Below are 17,093 nucleotides of genomic sequence, written 5' to 3'. Positions count from 1 at the left end.
GTTCCGATTCACCTGCGAATATACCCGATTCTGAATCGGACGTAGTCACCACCGCTAATGTGGCCGCGGTCTTGTTTCCAGACATCAAGGACAGGTCCTCTTTGGCTGAGTGAGTTCCATCCTGGAGAACACTCAACGCGGAGAAAATTGGCTGTTCTAAATCCATATTAAAGTTTTCCGAACGGTCTCTACCTTCCACTTCAGTGTCTGGGTCGTCCCGCAAGGACACTGGTGTTAAATCGCATGTCTCGAGCTCCGCACTCATGGCGCATCAAATACTGCGCTGCTTCAATAGAACGCGGCAGGTGGTTTTACCGCACCTATAACACAGGTGTATACGGGGAAAGGTAGTCTGAACACGGAAGTAACACGGACACTAGAGGTCAGAGCTTGAAAAGCAGGTTTGGCAGCTGAGACAACAAGAGAGACAGCAGTTTCAAAGTCCTTTTTTTTTTGTTCTCGTGATAGGAAGTCACTAGGCTATGTTTTACCTGCTCCTTTCAATTATTTATCAGTTGACGTAATAAGATCCGGTTTGGATGTTTATATTCGGAAATGTATTCGTTTCTAGACATGGCCCCAGGCTACTAAATACTGGCTACCTACATTATGGCACGTTTGGTCACTTCTATTATTAGCTTACGCCTATTATTATGTTGTTCTATTATTATCATAAATAATATTGTTAATTGTTGTTGTTAATTATTTGCATCAATTGATCATTTGTATTTGTTGATAGAAACGTCATTTGGCTAAATGTATAGTCTAATGTTGATAGGCATAAAGCATATAAGCTTGCTTATAACATTGATGAAATTAGGTCACTCACTCATGATGATTTCGGCTAGATCTATCTTTTGTGGTCGAACCTGAGCCGCAGTGAATCACCACCTCGGGACATTGTTCTCTCATATACCTGATAACCTTTTCACTGCAAGATCGGCTAAGCTTAGTTTAATGAAATTGCAATGAAATTAAATAAGGTATACTGTAAGAGAACCCGACTAGGTCAAAACCTAAAACTGACCCTAACCTTCCCCAAAACCTTAACCCTAACCATAACCACATTTTAAACAATTCGGGAATTCAACATCAGTTTACTGGTCAGTCTTGTCCCCACTCCCCACAGTTTCCCCCATGCCATAGGCCTTATGCTTATTAGTCCCGTATGGTGTCCTGACCTCATTGACAGGGGTTGAAGAGAACGTGAACACACGTCAATCTGTCTGATAAATAAAAGAAAATGTTTGAAGGATTTAAAACACATGATCCACAATCAATGAAGTCGATTGCCATAAAAATCCAGGAATGTATCTAATTCTAAGGACAAGGTGCGTTGCAAAGACCCGGGTCAACCCGGGTCAACCCGGGGGCCAACTCATCTGGCCAGCCCCACTGGCTGTCACCCGGCCGGCGCTGTCACCCGGCAAACCAGCCCCTGCTGTTTTCGCGCTAAAATGACAGACGAGTGTCGAAGTACAGTACACAGGAAGAAGCAATGGAAACGTAATGCCGTCAGGCTAGGGATGGGCGGTGCTACAAAGAAATCCCCTTCTTTGACTGGACAATCGGACCGGACACTTTTATGTCAAGGTTTTGCGCTGTCTGATCTTGGGTCTGCTGTTGGTTTTACCTCTCTCATGATCAAGCGTAGAAGTCGGGGAGGATAAACTGACCCTAGACCAGCGTTCAATTCGTAGTGAAATGCATCTTGTGATTGGACCATATGTTTTTGAAGGTGTACTGTCATTGGTTAGGGATTTGTTAGCCTCTTTGTTCCCTCCCCCGAATCGCGCTTGGCTCTCCTACGACAGCGGTGTGTCACGGAGGTTTGGTAGCGGGTGGGGAGGACCAGAATCGGGCAACGGTTGACCCTGTTTAACCAAACTGGCAGAAAATCGGGGCTGGGGGGTCGCCCTGACGAGTTTTAAACTTGGAGATCGCCTCACCTGTTCTTACATTTAGCCCCCCGTCATCACCCACTCTTCCAATGTCGGATTTCAAGCTTGGGATTGTTCGACTTGGCCGTGTGGCCGGGAAGGTGAGCTATCCGAGGGCTGCCATGTGCGACAAGGGGAGGGGATCACAAAAGCACTTACAAAATGGCTCGTGGAGATAGGTGATGACATCGAATAGATTTAACAATAGCAAGGGTATCCGTGAGAATGGAGATTGACAAGTACAGGACATGTATTTTTCTAAGCTTGCCCAGTGTGTTCGCGTTCTAGTTACGCCGAATTCGTTTTCTCAATCTCACGAAGCCAAGCCGCCCAGCTCTAGTTTAGCCATCAGGCTCTGTTAGCCGGGGAGCTAGCTCCATGATATCCCCCTCGTTAGAGGTAGCGGAAGAATCTTGACCGTTTCGAAATCCGAAACTATTCATTAATATCTGGACAAATGCGTATGGTTACAATCGGTAATGCAATTTGAGGGCAGGATGGCTTGTTCGCTTCGCTATGTCAAATCCTTGTTAATGAGGTGGAAGCCATTGCCACGCTCCATCCAGGAAGCCTTTTGCAACGTGACTAGTGAGCACCGGCATGACAGTTCTGACAAGTAACGGTAGTGTGCCAAATGCAGTATAGTCATTTGTCCACGTTAGAGAGAGGGGGGAGGGGGGCATATAAACTCAATTTAATCTGTACATTTGATCGTTAGCTGTCAAACGTCGTCATCAAGGGGCACATCAGATGTCTATCTATTGACATGGAGCCAATGTTGTGTGTTTGCGTCAGGACACTGACGAATGTGAGACTTGTTTTAATGGTGGTGGGACTAACTTAACAAAAAAGGGCAGTTGGTGAATATAGAAATGACGAGATGTCATCCTTGCACGTCGTCAGTTAGTTAGCTCGAAAATGATGGTGCCCTGCATAGATGGAAAGCCGCCTCCCCCCATCGGTCCATGGTTACAACATTACAGCGTTAACACTACCGCGCTGTGCTCTAGAATCATGATTGAAGGATGGAATTCTAGGCTCTGGGCTTTTTTGTTAGTGTGCTTTCTTAAAAGGCTAATGTGTTTTATGTGCATTTCCAATTGGTAGGCGACCTACTCAAAGGGAATCCAAACTTACCATCACACGTGTTTGGTCATATGATCGACATTATAATGCCATCTCACACACCTCTAACAGCCAGTTGTTGACTTGACCGTCCCTGATTAAAGTCACCCTGTTTGCTTTGGGGGAGAATATGTGTGTGTGTGTGTGAGGAGATTTATTTCCATATATATTTGGGCTTGTTGCTATTTGAGGAGAAAAACATGACTATGAAACATTTGCTACTGGCTACATCTTATATGAACAGTAGATTATTTTTTTTGGTGCAGGTTGCAATAACTACAGTAACCATTTCCTTGTCTTGCAGACCAAGTACACGCTGATTGATGAACAGGACATACCACTGGTAGAAAACTATGCCTTTGAGGTAAGATAGTTGGAGGGTGAGGTTTTTTATTTATTCATTTATTTTAAAGCAGGTCTTTGTTGCGTTGTATGAGAGGACCTGGGATGAAGGACTGAATGTGATAATTCTCAGGCACGCATGGAGGTGGATGCTGACGGCAACGGGGCCAAGATCTTTGCATATGCCTTCGACATTGGCAAAGGACGCTGGGCAGGGAGGCCGCTGCACGAACTGCTCTGGTGAGTCGGTGTACCATCACCCCCCCCCCACTCCCCCTCCTCCTGCAATCACACACACACACACACACACACACACAATCTGTGCCTTTTTTGGATCACATTTTATATTTTATTGGCATTTTCATATCACATCATACACACCAACTGCACATAGACAAACCTCTAAGTAGGCTACATCTATTAGATTTGGGGGGGGGGGGGGGGGGCAGCTTTTTCTTTTATAAATGGTGAATGATCCATATTCTGGGTGTGATGCTGCTGCAGCAGACCGGCTGGCTCTGAGTCATGACAAGGAGATTTGAATGTGTGTCTGCAGGGAGAAGCATCGAGGAGGCATCGCTCCCAGCTTCCAAGTCGTCCACATCAACTCCGTCACCGTTGACAACCGTCTGGACAACCTGCGGCTGGTCCCAGTGGGTTGGAGCCCCAAGCCCGAGGAGCTCTCCAGCAAGCAGAGGTAGTAGAGGCTGCTAAACCAGTTGGTCCTCACTCCCGGGGTCCCGGACCACTGCAGTGGGTCCAGGTTGTCATGCTATCGCACCTGATCAATTGATCGATTAATCAACTGAGCTTCAAAAGCTTGATTAGCTGAATCAGGTGCGTCCCTGCTGAGCCGGGACAAACGCCTGCAGCTCTGCGGCTCTCCAGGGCCAGGATTGAGTGTCACTGTACTCTACCGTTGTAGATGCTAGTTATACACTGGTTCACGACGGTCACCCGAGCTATCCCAATAGCCCAACTGTTTAATGCCTCCCTTTCCTTTATAACTACTTTATTACCGCCGTACAACATTTGTTTGGTCTAATATGATTCACGCGATAGTGGTTTTCTCCCAGCGAGAGGAAAGGAGTCAGTGAAAGCGGGCATAAAGTAAACGCACTCGCCCACACCTACTGTACCCAGTACTTACTGTCCACACCAGGAGAGAAAATGAGACCAGCAAAAAAAAAACATCATCAGGTCTCTCAGTGGCCTACATGTATATTAAAAGGGGTGGTTCAGCCTGTATTCATGTTTAGGTGGAATATCATCTTACATTACCAGTCACTGACTGTGACACGACGAAGAAGATGTGCTCACCCTGTTATTTTTGTTCTTCTTGCAAGTGTCCCCTCCAGAGAGCTGTGTCTGTACTGTCTGTACGTACGTACGTACGTACATAATGCATTCTTCTCAGCAAGAGAGCAAAAAACGAAGCGGTGTGGGATGAAGTCAATGAAGTAGCCCACTCTGGCCCAGCCCAGCACGTTTAGATCAGTGTCTCAGAGACAATGAGACGCTGAAACATCCCTATTCAGACTCCGCTCGGCAGCGTTGGGCCTACGTGTACATGAAGTGTGACGTGAAGCTATGTACACACCCTGTTTTTGTTTTGAAATGAATGTTTTATTGTCTCCCTCCCTCCCTCCCTCCCTCCCTCCAGAGAGCAGTCTCTGTACTGGCTGGCCATCCAGCAGGTCCCGGCTGACCCGGTGGAAGAGCAGTACCTGGAGCTGAGTCGCACCCGCTACTACAACGCTAACGGAGAGCTGGTGGAGGAGGAGGAGTGTTCCTGTACCTACTACGAGTGTCACTACCCGCCCTGCTCGCTCATCGAGAGGAGGGTACGTACCTGGCGCCGCACTGACACCCACAGGGGGAGTGTGGGGGTGGGGACGGGGGACCACACACATACACACCTTGTCAAGAGCCCACACTCATTGAGATGAGGGTACCTACCTGCCTCCCACAGGGGGAGGGGGAGGGGTGGGGGACACCTTGTCAAGAGCCCACACTGACTGATTGACTGACTGACTGTCTGTCTGACTGTCTGTTCCATTGGGTTTAGTTCTTTGACTTAATTCCTTGGACCCTGTTTTAAATATTCTTCCAATGCATCCCTCCCTCCCTCCCTTTCCTTGAAGACATCACTGATCTGACATTGACTTGCTTTGACCAATCCAATTGTTAGATCAGTGATTACGTATTGGCACAATGTACGGAGGCCTATCCCGACAGGCCTTTATCAGTGGGGCCTCGTCGTTGGAAATGCCTCAAAGAACAAATCTGCGGTTTTGCTTTACCCTCACGGTTACTTCCATTAGCCCTGTGGGATATCGCTGCAGTACAAACGCAAACTAACTCAGCTCTGCGATATGATCGATGAGAGATGTTTAAAGGTGACGTCTCACCGTCACAGCGATTGTCACTTGTCACAGACTAACACCCCAGCCATAGTCACCCCAGCCATAGTCACCCCAGCCATAGTCACCCCAGTCCTATCTGGACCATCAGACTGATGTTGTTGTTGTTGATGTTGTTGTTGATGTTGTTGTTGTGTCCGTTTCTCTCCAGCTGAGAGAGTTCAACATCTGCGGCCGGTGCCAGGTGGCCCGCTACTGTGGCTCCCAGTGTCAGCAGAGGGACTGGCCCGCCCACAAGAAGCAGTGCCGCGAGCGCAAAAGGGTCCTGGCGCTGGAGTCCGAACCAGAGCGATGATCTCCGGACTATCTCTCTCACACACACACACACACACACACACACACTCACACACTCACACACACCTGGGATTTAGGGGGGGAATAGGGGAAGAAGATGGGGTGATGAGACTTGGAAATGAAGTGCAAAGAAGAAGAAGAAGAAAAAAAAAACCTAATCTGCTGACTGACTGAGACTCATGACAGAGGACAGTGTTGATTGGTTGGTTGGTTGGTTAATAGGTAGGGTGGGAAAGATTGAAGGAAAAGAAGAAAAAACTGTTTTCCCAGAACTGGCAAATCTCCATAGCTTGCTTAACACGTCAATGGGGATGATGGGAATTGTATTTTTCTTTGTTTTTGTTTTTGGAGACCCTTGGGCTCTCTACTTGCTGCTATTTGTATGTTTTGGGTAAGGAGACGTTTCACACGGACCAAAACGACCCGTGTGGGCTTCTTCTTCGGACTTCGATAGATTCTCGACAGTTGTCGCCATCATCATCTTCCTCCTTTCCACCCACACCTACTGGTTTTGTTGAAGAGGGGTGGCGAGGGGGGGGGGGGGGGGCTACGTGGGCTACAGTACCTGCTGTTCCTGCTGGTACAAATGGGACATGGACCTTTTCACTGTACTGCTCCCTGGTGGACCTCTGGTGCACGTTCCTCACACACACACTCTCACCTCTTCCGGGTCAAGCTCTGTCAGGCAGACAGACACACAGCAGACGTACTGTACTGCTCTGAGTCACACTACTACCAGTGTTGTGTGATGGCTGCCATTGTGGACTGAAGGACGTGGATGAAGTGAACATTGTGGTGGGGGGAGGGGGTTATGTTTATGTTCTGTGTTTTTTTTTCCGTTTTTTTTCTTGTTTTTCTTCTTGTTTTTGTCCCATTTTGTTTTTGGGGGAGGGGATTGGTTAGCGCTTTTGGACTTGGATCACTTGTAAAGGTGTCTCTCTCTCTCTCCTCCTCTCTCTCTTTCTCTCTCTTCTCTTCTCTCTCTCTCTCTCTCTCTTCTCTCTCTCTTCTCTTCTCTCTCTCTCTTCTCTTCTCTCTCTCTTTCTTCTCTTCTCTCTCTCTTCTCTCTCTCTTTCTTCTCTTCTCTTTCTCTTCTCTCTCTCTCTCTCGATGCGATGGATCAGTTGCCCTTCCAGATGCTCACAAACAGCGTCACTAAATGTTCCTACCTGAGGGACGTCCTGGGAGAAAGTTGAAACCTCAGACACACACAACCCAGGACTACTTCTGAAGAGGATGATACGGCAGTTTGTTCTTCTGGATCGTATGACGAAAGGCCTGATATCAATTCCACATTTTTTTTTGTCCTCTACATGAAATAAATATTTGTTCTATTGTCAAAGTGGTCGTATAGCTTAAATTATGCTAATCTTATTTTTTCCAGCCCCCCCCCCCCTTTAAGTGTAGTATACATGCACACCGTCTCAACGTGTCTTCCTGTGTCTTAGGCGATGATGATGGAACCTGACGAACACTCACAGATACGCATGTAACAAGCAAACAGGTGATGAACTTGTTGAACTAGTTTATTATGTGTGTGTGTGTGTGTTTATTTTGTATGTATGTGGATGGGGTTGATAACACTGTGCACTGAATTGTTTTTAACCCCCCCCCCCCCCCCCCCCCCAACCACCTATTATTATCTGTCATAGAGAGGGAGGGGGGAGTTTATAGTGAGGGACAGTTTGGAATGTTGGTTGTCAGAATTCCTTATTTTGTTTTGTTTTTTAAGAATAAAAGCATTAATCACATAGAATACAGAGCTAAGGTATGTGAATGGGAGGGAGGACAGTTGGGAATAACTGACCGTCTCTTTTCACTGTAAAATGAAAAAATGAAATAAAATAATAAACCGTTTGACTTCCTGGGTGTGCGTTAGATATGGGGCTTTATGAGGCCCTCGTGGTATTAGCCTACACCTCAGAAAATGTTGGGGCACCCTACGATGTTCATAAGAGTTATTTCAATGGAGTTTTCTTGTATTTCTTGTATACACACTTTGCTCGTTGATAGAGGCTTGTTGAAGGGGCTGAACAATTTCATGGCCCCTAGACCCATAGGGCAGGTTCCCTGGACACAGATTAAGACTAATCCTAGATTTAGATCTTCAATGGATATTCTTTATTGAAAACTTTATTTAATCCAGTACTTGGTAAAGCCTAGGCTTGGCCACAGAGAATGACGGATTGGATTTAACTGTGAGGGCTTGCCTTAGACTCATATAAGGGTTATTAACTCATAAAACCGCAATCTAAGGTAAAATACAGTTATTGTTTAGAGAATAAAACCATGTTTTAGGATAGCATTAGGCCTTTGTATACGGGTAGAGGTGGAAACGAGTGTGGACGGTTTAATATGTGCCGAAGTAAAATGGAAATGAATAACCTTTACCCAACGTCACCATGGTGATGTGGGCTGGTACCGCTGGCCTCTGGAACAAGAGAGATAGGAGCATCAAGAGCCGGTGACGTTTACGACCCAACACCTCCCTACTTTAACATTCCCTGGACACGCACTCAGGGAGACCCCTGCACATGTTCCACTTGGGGGAATATGGAATAACCGCGACTTCACCGACTATTACCGAATAGCGACGATTGCAGGGTGCTGAGTCGGACGCAACCGAGATTGGGTTGCTGGTATGATGTGTTTTTAGATTTGCCAAGAAGTTAATAAGACTTTAACGGAGCGCAAAGACCGACTGCAATGATTTCAACTTTATTTTGCAAAACAGCGCTACAGGACGATTTATCGCTCACCTGCTTTAGTGGAATGTATACATTTAACTCGGAATAACAATTATGTGTCGGCCTACTTTGTGGAAACCCTTGCAACCGGTGGGTCTTAACACTAGTGAAATGTTAATTGTGTACGGGACTGGAATTTAGGATTCTGATGCAGAGAGAGAGAGAACTGGACACTCCTGCTCTCCTGGCACAGTAGTGACCCTGAAGATAGATCATAAACAACCGGTAGCTAGTTTCCCGGACCCAGATTAAGCATAGTTCTCGACTAAAAACCAAGTTCCCTGGAGAATCCCCATTGAAAGTACTTACTATTCCAGGAGTAGGTTTAATCTGTGTCCGGGATACAACCCCTCCATGGCGTGCCGTGGCACATGCCAACCAGAGAAGCCCCTGGCCAGTCTGCTGTGCCCAAACTCTGCCCATGTGAGGGCAGCTCTGGAGGGCCTGAGCAGGTCTGTGCAGGAGAGCAGACAGACCGTGGTGGAGGAGGTTCTCCAGGACCCGGAGAGAGAGAGCTACATCAGAGCACTGGGACTCGTACTCCGCTCCACTGACTCGTGGTGAGTGGCCATGTACGCTAATGATGGAACAACGACAGTACATTTTGCGAGCACAACTTTGTTCCTGTATACAGGTTGTTTTCATCATGTCGCAAGCAATTCCTATGAGTCCTACGGACGCTTGTTGGCTTTCTTCAGACCTGTGGGCATTGGGCAAGGCTGCGATGTGATTTCTGTGTTGATGTCAAGGCCTGCAGAATATGTATAGGTTGCTGGGAATGTAAATCCAAAGGGTGAAAACCAACATGGTTGTTGTATTTATTCAGTCAAGTGTGCTCTTTGCAGGTTTCTACCAGCAGAATGATAACGAGCACTTTGAATACCAAGCAAGTCAAGTCGAACATTTCAAAGAGCATGTATGTGAAGGTTACCCAGAACTCTCTGGAAAAGCCTTCTGTGCTGGCTAGTTCATTATATAGTATATACTGTAATAGCAAGGGAGATAAGGAGAGGCTGTTGTTGACTATGACACACACACACACACACACACACACACACACACACACACACACACACACACACGGTAGACACTTGACTGACATCTGAAGAGGAGGATCGAGTTGACTACTGTGTGTGTGTGTGTGTGTGTGTGTGTGTGTGTGTGTGTATAACCATGGCTCTGAGGACTCCCATAAATCCTGAGAGCTTATAAACGTCAGCCTTTACATTGTGATAGCTCAGGCTTACTGTGTAGGCTCCACAAATCACCTGACAGGTGGATAATGTTGTTTTATGTTTCCCTCCCTCCCTCCCCCCTCTTTCCTCCCCCTCCCTCCTCCGTCCTCCCCTCTCCCACCTCCCTTCCTCCCCCTCTCCCACCTCCCTTCCTCCCTCCTCCATCCTCCCCTCCCCCTCCCCCCTCCCACCTCCCTTCCTCCCTCCTCCATCCTCCCCTCCCCCTCCCCCCTCCAGGCTCTGCAGCACAGCGGTATATCTGCTGGGGGTGCTGGTGGAGAGAGAGGAGGTTGTGCTGGAGCTTCAGACCCAGGCTCCAGAGGGGAACAGCAGCCTTGTCCAGGCCTTAGGCCAGCTACTGAGCAGAGATGACCCAGACGTGGTGACGAATGCTGCTGGTGCCATAGCATCTCTGGTAACAGATATGGTCACCTCATTATTATGAGAAGGAGTGTGAGTGTGAGGTGAGTGAGTGAGTGTGTGTGCATGCGTGCGTCACGTTGTGTGTGTGTGTGTGTGTGTGTGTGTGTGTGTGTGTGTGTGTGTGTGTGTGTGTGTGTGTGTGTGTGTGTGTGTGTGTGTGTGTGTGTGTGTGTGTGTGTGTGTGTGTCACGCGTGTGTATTTATTTCTTCACTCAAACACCCTGCCCATTGCACTACTGAACCAACGCAGAGCAACCCTATGGTTAGACCAGGAGGAGCCCCATCCCCACCATCGACCCTCCCCGTCCTGCATCCTTTCTCCTCAGGTGGAGAGCTCGGCTGGGCGTGGGTGGCTGCTCAGAGACCAGGCAGTGTTCGGTCAGGTCCTGGACAGCCTGCTGACCCTCCTGGACCAGGGGCAGGAGAGGAAGGGCACGGTCAACTCCTCTGCCCTGACCCTGGCGCGGCTGACCCTGTGTAAGGTGGCCTGCCATGCCCTGTTACGTCACCCCTCTGCCCCCAGAATCCTGGGCTGCCTGGTACAATGCCTGGCACACCGCCACACAGGTCAGAGCTGCGGACTGGGGGAGTGGGGAGGTGAAACACACACACACTGCTATGGGTGAAACACACACACTGCTATGTGTTTTGTTTTCTAAAGATGAAGAATGTACGGTACTGTATAACCATAAAAACACAAAAACACAGGGCAAAACAGACACACACACACACACACACACACACACACTGATCCCCTGTATTGTTGGCTGTATATGCCCTGCAGAGAGCTTGTAGGGATGTTTTCAGTTACTTTCGCTTTTCACTAGCAGAGCAGATGCTGATTGTAGTTTGAGGCCTAAGTGCTCCTGGAGAATGTGTAACCATAGAAGGGGGAAGATGCTGTGATATTATATAATTGGTCTTTTGGTTTTGTTTTTTCATCTTTTCAACAGACACGGCTATGAACGCAGCATTTGCTGTGGGTGGTCTGTGTGGGAGTGCGAGGGGCCTCAGCCTTATCCTGGCTGTTGCAGAGGAGGACCAGCTGGTGAGACGCAGCAAAACATGTTTAGTGCGATTTTTTTTTTTTTTTTTTAAACTACTCCCATAAGGCTGTGGATGGAGACTTAGATAATCTGGCTGGCAACTTCCGTTAGGTGTCCATTTATAGTCTGTTACTGTGTTTGTACTGTCGATAAGCTCTGGTGTCTACGCACTTTAGTAGATGATTTAGACTTTTTAGGTGGGGGGACAGATTTATATTTAAATTCTTTAAGTTCTTATCGGGGGGGGGGGGGGTGATTTGGGGTGCTTGGCCCCCTCAAACCCCTCTGTAAATGGAACCCTGTCTTCTTCTCTCTAACCCATCAGGTCAGCAGTCTACAGGCGCTGATGAGGGAGGTCGCTGGGCCAGAGGCTGGCCAGACGGCCTGTTTTGCATTGAGTTGCCTAGTAACTGAAGAAGATGGACACGCTCTGGTGCTGGGTAGCCCCTCCCTCTCCAGTCTATTTGATGCCCTTCTCCACCGCTTACAAACAAAGGACCAGGACAGTGCCTGGTTCGCTGCCATGTAAGTCACCCTCAGTCCTGAAGCTCCTTCCCCGATCAAGAAGCATTAGTTTGGTATACCCAGTCTGTTATAGAATTGAATAGTCTCAAAGTCATTATATTGTTAGGGAATATTAGAGAGCAGATGGACAAATACATTCTATTCTATTTATTAGTATAATGCAGTTATATAGTTAGTTGAAGCACACATCCCTGTCACCCTCTCTGCCCTCTCTCCTGGTCTCGCAGGGCAGTGAAAGTATTTGTGTCCCGACCTTCTGGAGTGATCCGTGTGAGAGAGCACAGGTCTCTGGAGGAACGACTAAAGGTTTTGACTGTTGTTATTCTCCGGAACATTCCCCTTCCAGAACATTCCCCTTCAACAGTGTTTTTCCAGTGTTCCAATGTATCTGGAATGTCATGTATGCTTGGGTGATCAGTCTCTACACAGCCAACAGGGATTCGTTAAAATAAACTGGAATTCTCAGGCATAGCTTTAATAGGATGACTCTTACAGGTGCTTTAGGTAGTATAACAAATTATTCGTATATTTATATAGTATATTACTAGCATGAAGGTGTTATCTTAACCAATTAAAACCTCTGTACTACTCCACATTCTTAACATTTGTCAATGACCTCCTGCCTGTCTGCTCCAGTCCCTCTCCTGCTGTCCTGCCATTGGCCAGGATCTCAGGGAAGAAGTTGATGCATGTCTCAGGAAGCTGGAGCGACTCCCCAAGCCGCTGCCCCCGACAACTAGACGTCTGCCATCAGGGGCCTGCAGGGTATCATGGGAGCGGTGTTTGCCTGAGAGTGGCCTAGAGGTCACGTACAGGTCAGGTGGCTGCTAGAGCATTGAAGAGCTTATATAAATGGGACTTTATTCATTAGGAAAACAAACAATATCAAAGTGTGTCTTCGCATGGAAGACAGCATATTTCTGAATATACCATTCAATATCAGATTGTCTCAATGCATAAATAAACCTATCAATATATATAAATGGGTGTCATTTAATTGACAAGTTATAGGGTTCTTCTTCTCTCCTCAGGCTTCTAAACGATGACACCATTTTGTATGGTGGAACCCAGTGTCACATGACCCTGCCAGTCTCTATCCTCCAACTTGGTCATGACCTGTCCCTCAGACTGGTCCTCTCAACCATTGATGGGGACACCAGCCCCTGCAGTAAGCCCACGCTATTGGTCACAGAACCAGAGGGGGCGGGGACAAGGCCTGGTCCTCCGCAGGAGCTGCGTGTGATTGGATGCACATCCTCTCAGGTCCGACTCGGTTGGCTGGCGCCGGTGGGCGGGCTGAAGCCCAAGGCGTATCAGTTGCACAGAGGGGAAACACTACTAGATACTACCTCAGAGCTGAGGTGAGAAAAGATCAACAGATTACAATTCAAGATATCATCTGGACTATGGTACCCAATGACAGTATAATGTACCTGGCTTGACTTGATTAGAGCAATATTATACTGACAAGTGTTCAGTCCAGACTGAAGATATTTTCTTTAGAAAAGAAACCCCATGAATTACCCTTCATAGAGCAGCTCAAAATCTTTCCTGCCCTTCTGTTTCCCAGGGCTATAGTGGGTGGTCTGTCCCCAGGGACCCTGTACCAGCTGGGGGTGTGTGCTGTGGGTCCAGGGGACGAGGTGGGGCCCTGTGTGGAGGTGGAGGTCCGTACGGCGGAGGGCCAGGACCATGCGCCCAGTGGCCTGACCTTGGTGGTCCTGGGCAGGCATGAGCTCCAGGTCATGTGGGGGTCCCCCCCGGTGCTCCTGGGTCGCCTGTTCAACTACGAGCTGAGGCTGAATGGCCGGGTGGCCTACCTGGGCACGGAGCGCGCTCATACCGCCCACCGCCTGGCCGCCAACACGGCTTACACCTGCACAGTAACGGCCATCACCTCCAGAGGGCGCTGTCAGAGCAGGCCTGTCACCAAGAGGACCGCCCGCGACGAATACCCACACACACAGAGGTCAGGAGACCCAGAAGGGCAGGGCAGGAGAATGGTTTTGGACGGTGCTTAAGCAGTTTTAGCACTTCATTCAACATACTCAAGGCAAACAAATTGATGATAGCAAGCAATGATTTGGCAAGTCCATTTAGACAATAACATGCCTGGTGTGTAGCTTGTGTGGGTGTTGCATCTCTACATTTGGAGGAATAGTCGAACTTGAAAACATTTATCAGTTGAGAGCAGGGGAGGCTGGTGGAGGTAGACATCGGAGGACGGGGCTCGTTGTAATGCATGGAACGGAATGAGGAATGGGATCAATGCGTGGAACGGAATGAGGAATGACGGGCGGTTTGAGTGCACCATTCCTCGTTCCATTCCATGTATTACAATGAGCCCGTTCTCCTGTTTTTACTTTCATCAGCCTCCCCTAGTTCAGAGTGCTGTTCCGGTCACAGTGTGGTGAGTAACCCCTATTCTCCGTCCGTCTGTCTCCCTATCAGGTGTCTGTACTCCCCGGGCCGCCATCCTCCTCCTCCTCCTCCGACCTTTCAGACTCCTGCTGCCTCCCCGTCTGCCACTGCAGAGGTGCCAGAGGTCAAACCAAAGGTCAAGAAGCCCCACTCTGCCCACAGCCATCAGCCCAAGGTCCATCTGTCTGGCAGGAGATCCAGAGGGACCGGCCAGGACAGAGAGAGACACAGGTTACTGGAAATTAAGAGAAGAAACAACACGCTCACTTCAGAAACCTACTCCTAAAGTACTGTTCTGGTGCTGAATCCTTGTAGAGTGTCTTAGACAGACAGCACTGATATCCATTTTTTAATTTACTGTTTTTTTTGGGGGGGGGGGATTAATTTGACATTTTAGGCATGTTTGTGGGACCATTATTAGTATCACTGACATGTTGATATATTATGATCTATATTATATTATGTACACATTCCTTTCTCCTTGTCTTCCACCACAGGCAGTCTTTGGTCTCTACACCGTCTCCTGGTTACGGCATCAGCAAAGTGGAATCATCTGAGGTACATACAAGATGGATACACACACACACACACACACACACACACACACACACACACACAGACAGACACACACACGCACACACACGCACACAGCAGATGATTTGCAAACGTAAACTTGGATTTCTCAGTGTTGTGTGGTATTATGTCTAAGACTGTGCTGATGATTCTCCCTGCTTGTTGAACATCCTCGATGCTAAGATGACCTTGGGTCTGGTGAAGGGATATGACATGAAGGCCCTGTGGAAGAGAGCCAGAGAGAGAGCAGGGCTGTCTGTCTGTCCCGCTGAGGTCCCTGTCCGTCCCCGTCTCCATCTCCGGGCTCGGACAGAGGACAACCTGCTAGCCAATCAGCAGTCCAATCTCGGCATGGCCCCGCCTCCCGACCCCTCATACCTCAGGGCTAAAATAAGCCCAGGTACGCTCCTCTTTGTGTGTCTGAGGGAAGAATCATAGTCTAATAACTTTCATCATTTCATGCCTTTATACATTGGTAGGGGTAGGTGAGTTCTCCCCCTTACAACGCTTTGGGGGTCTAGAAAGGAAAGAAAATATAAGTGCAATTAATGATTCTTCTTCTTCTTAAACTCTTACTCTCTCTCTCCATTTCTCCAGGGATGCTTCTCCAGTGGAGTGCCCTCAGAAGCGGACCCAGAGACAGAGGGAAACTGCCCTTTATCCCCCACCATGTTGGTGTGTATGTTGCTGTATTACATTACCATGTTCTGGAGTCGTGTGTCAGTCTGTTCCATTAACCATGTCTCTCTGTATGCTGTCTGTTTCCTGTTTTCATTGTCGTCTGATATGTCTGTTTTGGTTTGTGTGTCTGTCTATGTGTCTTGATGTGTCTGTGTTTGCATCTTCCTGTTTACCTCTCTGTATATGGTCAATGAATGAATGAATGAATGATTTAATTAAATGTCTTTGTCATATTTAAAATACATTGTAGACTTGCCTCAGTTATTTGAGTACAACAATTAGCACATTAAAAATCGTCAAGGATTAAGAACACAACAAAGTCAATTGACTTATTGGTCCTCATGGTGTGTCACAGCAGATGCAGTGAGGAGTGTGGCGTCCATCCAACCCTACTCAGAGCTGAGCTGGACAGGAGACTACAAAGCCAAGCTACTGAGAGACAGGTGCTAACGGAGTTGACGTTCCCACTAAAGCCTGCAGTAATAGCTCATGAATAGTTGAATGTTCATATGTAGCCTAGTCTTTCAATGTTGTTTTTCTGCCCCAACATCTTTCTCTCCACCTCGCTCTGTGTATTACTGTCCTTGGATGAATGCAAGCCCTCGCTTTCAGTTAGTGGTTTTGAAAAAGAGTGGGCTGCTTTCAGAGGAAGTGTCTCTTATCTCTGTTCTATAGGACCAAGCTCATGATGGGACCAAGAGTGCAGAGTGGTATAAGAGGAAGACGTCCCCAGACAACAAGCTGGACCAAACTAAGCTGATGATGACCAAGGGAAGCATTGGTGGATCAGTCTTGTTTATCGAATTATGTCTGTGACAAACTTGTTCTAGAGTGGTTTTGACTTAATGGTAATGACTTGAATTAAATCCACTTTGTTTTGGTTTAGGAAGTACCTAACCCTAACCCTTGTAACGTGTTTATGACAACAGAAATGAGTAAAGTAAAAAAAAAAAAAAAACATGTTTTATTTATTTTGTAAAAACAATAAAAGCTTCTGCTTCAAACATGACTTATTTCATAGGACTGCTTGCTGTAGCCGTACATTACACAGATCCTTTACCTTGTACATTTTCACTTGTACCTGTCATGCAAACTATATCAAAATCATCCATAATTTCCCCGGAGGAGAGGACTTGAGGAGTCGTTTTCATAACAATTGTGAAAAGGCTATATATATATATTGGTACTGGTATATATATTGGGGCGGCAGGTAGCCTAGAGGTGAGAGAGGCCAGCCAGCAATCAGCAGGTCGCTGGTTTGATCCTATCTAAGGTGCATTGCCGTTGTGCCCTTGAGCAAGGCACTTAACCCAGCGTA

General features: G+C 47.5%; 3 protein-coding genes across 4 annotated transcripts in view; 2 read left to right on the top strand and 1 right to left on the bottom strand.

Annotated features, from left to right (window-relative positions):
- The window catches only part of bspry (B-box and SPRY domain containing), a 4,110-nt gene extending 3,795 nt beyond the window's left edge, over positions 1–315 (bottom strand). Inside the window, exon 1 of the mRNA XM_083669439.1 lies at positions 1–315. This exon is cut by the window's left edge and continues 137 nt beyond it. Within this exon, the coding sequence (XP_083525565.1) occupies positions 1–265 (265 nt within the window). The 5' untranslated portion in view covers positions 266–315.
- Positions 316–1,831: 1,516 nt separating this feature from the next.
- On the top strand, positions 1,832–11,585 carry zmynd19 (zinc finger, MYND-type containing 19). 2 transcript variants are annotated; one of them, XR_014554202.1, is made up of 9 exons: positions 1,832–2,041; positions 3,370–3,429; positions 3,541–3,647; positions 3,964–4,104; positions 5,071–5,251; positions 5,982–7,628; positions 10,344–10,521; positions 10,856–11,096; positions 11,483–11,585. XR_014554202.1 is itself a non-coding variant. In XM_083669417.1 (6 exons), exons 1-6 carry the CDS (start codon positions 1,991–1,993, stop codon positions 6,123–6,125), a joined length of 684 nt encoding a protein of 227 aa, XP_083525543.1. In that variant the 5' UTR covers positions 1,832–1,990; the 3' UTR covers positions 6,126–7,981. The 2 variants fall into 2 exon arrangements, 1 of the variants encoding a protein (XP_083525543.1); XM_083669417.1 differs by lacking the exons at positions 10,344–10,521; positions 10,856–11,096; positions 11,483–11,585 and having other exon boundaries at positions 5,982–7,981.
- LOC310804657 (uncharacterized protein) lies at positions 9,226–16,673 on the top strand (the record flags this gene model as incomplete). The annotated part of the gene is made up of 15 exons (XM_083669975.1): positions 9,226–9,431; positions 10,344–10,521; positions 10,856–11,096; positions 11,483–11,577; positions 11,901–12,100; positions 12,328–12,406; positions 12,737–12,915; positions 13,132–13,461; positions 13,671–14,069; positions 14,552–14,752; positions 15,019–15,079; positions 15,278–15,494; positions 15,692–15,769; positions 16,131–16,218; positions 16,451–16,673. 15 exons carry the CDS (start codon positions 9,226–9,228, stop codon positions 16,533–16,535), a joined length of 2,637 nt encoding a protein of 878 aa, XP_083526101.1. The 3' UTR covers positions 16,536–16,673.
- Between the last annotated feature and the right edge of the window lie 420 nt (positions 16,674–17,093).

This window comes from Argentina silus (genome assembly GCF_951799395.1).
Source record: "Argentina silus genome assembly, chromosome: 5".
NCBI classification, from domain to species: Eukaryota; Metazoa; Chordata; class Actinopteri; order Argentiniformes; family Argentinidae; genus Argentina; species Argentina silus.
The sequence above is the reverse complement of the archived record's forward strand: the minus strand, read 5'-3'. Positions and strand labels throughout refer to the sequence as shown.

What these genes read in the sequence shown, in the direction of transcription:
- zmynd19 (XM_083669417.1), top strand. Translation starts at nt 1,991, where the DNA reads ATGTCGGATTTCAAGCTTGGGATTGTTCGACTTGGCCGTGTGGCCGGG. An exon ending in TAGAAAACTATGCCTTTGAG is followed by an intron (nt 3,430 to 3,540) that starts GTAAGATAGTTG and finishes GATAATTCTCAG; the next exon opens with GCACGCATGGAGGTGGATGC. An exon ending in CCGCTGCACGAACTGCTCTG is followed by an intron (nt 3,648 to 3,963) that starts GTGAGTCGGTGT and finishes GTGTGTCTGCAG; the next exon opens with GGAGAAGCATCGAGGAGGCA.